The sequence below is a fragment of the Pediculus humanus genome, genomic scaffold, assembly GCF_000006295.1.
Source record: "Pediculus humanus corporis 1103172107559 genomic scaffold, whole genome shotgun sequence".
Classification (NCBI taxonomy): Eukaryota; Metazoa; Arthropoda; class Insecta; order Psocodea; family Pediculidae; genus Pediculus; species Pediculus humanus.
In genome coordinates this window covers 167-1,823 of record NW_002987174.1, presented here as the reverse complement: position 1 = coordinate 1,823, position 1,657 = coordinate 167, and the positions used below count along the sequence as shown (strand labels likewise).

General features: G+C 22.1%; 1 protein-coding gene across 1 annotated transcript; it reads right to left on the bottom strand.

Annotated features, from left to right (window-relative positions):
* Positions 1–937: 937 nt before the first annotated feature.
* Phum_PHUM206170 (uncharacterized protein) lies at positions 938–1,354 on the bottom strand (the record flags this gene model as incomplete). The annotated part of the gene is made up of 2 exons (XM_002425482.1): positions 938–1,187; positions 1,284–1,354. The coding sequence occupies 2 exons, from the start codon at positions 1,352–1,354 to the stop codon at positions 938–940; spliced, it is 321 nt and encodes a 106-aa protein (XP_002425527.1).
* Positions 1,355–1,657: the final 303 nt, after the last annotated feature.

The following is a 1,657-nucleotide window of genomic DNA, read 5'->3' as shown; positions in this document are numbered from 1 at the left end:
AAAAAAATAATCAAAAAGGAAAAAAACTACTTAGACTACATAATCTATACAAATAATTAAATCTAAAATGTTTAACAAACAATAATAATTATCCGATAACAATAATAATAAAATTAACTCATACAATATTTTTTATTAACGAAAAAAATTACAAAATAAATTATTGATTGGGATTTTAATTTAAAAAGCATTTGCCACATTTATTATATATTTATATATATATATACACAAAAATTAATATTAACTTAAAAAACAAAAAAAAAAAAAAAAATTTTTAATTAAACCGAAATAAATATATAAAATAATTAATAAAAATTTTATTTATTTATGGCAATTTAATTTAATTTTTTTTTACCGAATTGTACAAATTTTATTATTTTTACACACACATTTAGAAAAAAATTTTTTTTTTATTTTTTCGTACTTTTGGGGGGTATTTTTTTTTTTTTTTGTTATTTGTTCGATTAATAAAAAAAAAATTTCAATTAATTTAATTTGAAATTAATAACTTATAATGATAACAAATTACATTGACAAATTAAAATTTGTTAATTTATTTCACGGGGTTGTTTTATTTATTTATTTATTTTTTTTTTTTTTAAATATGAAATGCAACGAAAAAAAAAAATTCCCGTTGTAATTTATCATTATTATTATTTGTTATAATAATAATAATAATAATAAATAATCATTAACTTTTTAGCAAAAAAAAAATGCTGCATATTTGATGCATTGCGTTGATATTTTAACGAAAAAATAAATTTAAAAAATAAAACAAAATGTCGGAAAACAAAAGAAAAAAAAGCAGAATTTAATATCAATATTATCGAATACGACCTTTTTTCATTATCATTATCATTTTGTAATAAACTTAATAATAATAATAATAATAATAATTGAAAAACATTAGTTTCCTTATTACTCTATAAATATCATTTTAAACTTCTCGTGATTTTTCCGAATCGTCAAACGGAATAGAATTTCTTTCGTCCGGATCGGATTCTTCGAAATGATCCAGAAGCATGTCTTCTTCTCGTACAGCATCACCACTTCCATCTTCGTCTCTCACTTCGGTGTGGTCCACAGAATTATCCAATATTTCTTGTTTAATCCTATGACCTAATCCATTTTTAGCCATTAATAAATTCGAACCTACATCTTCTTCTTTGATATGAATTGGAGTTTGTCTGAAGGAGAAAAATAATTTATTATCATTATTATTATTATTATTATTATTATTATTATTATTAAACTTATGGAATTATGAAATAAAACAAAATTACCTGTATTCGGAATTTGTCAAAAGAGGAGATGATGCCGGTTTAGGAAGTGAGCAATCTTCTGCACAATTCATTTCCGCATCCGGAAATCCTCCCTGATTTTAATTTTATGTATAAAATAAATAAAAAAACATTATTTATATTAAAAAAAAAGGCGGGAGTGGGGGCGGGGACAATTAATAAAAATCTCAAAAAAGGAAGGGGGGGCTTTGAAAATAAAAAATATAAAAAATTAACCTGGATCGTTGAATTAAATTTTCCATCGTAATGATTGACGGGACTGTGTCTCACGCTATTACCATTTATTCCATTACTTCCGTTGTTGTTATTACATTTTGATTGAATGTTACTAATTTATTAAAAGAGAAAAAAAAAAA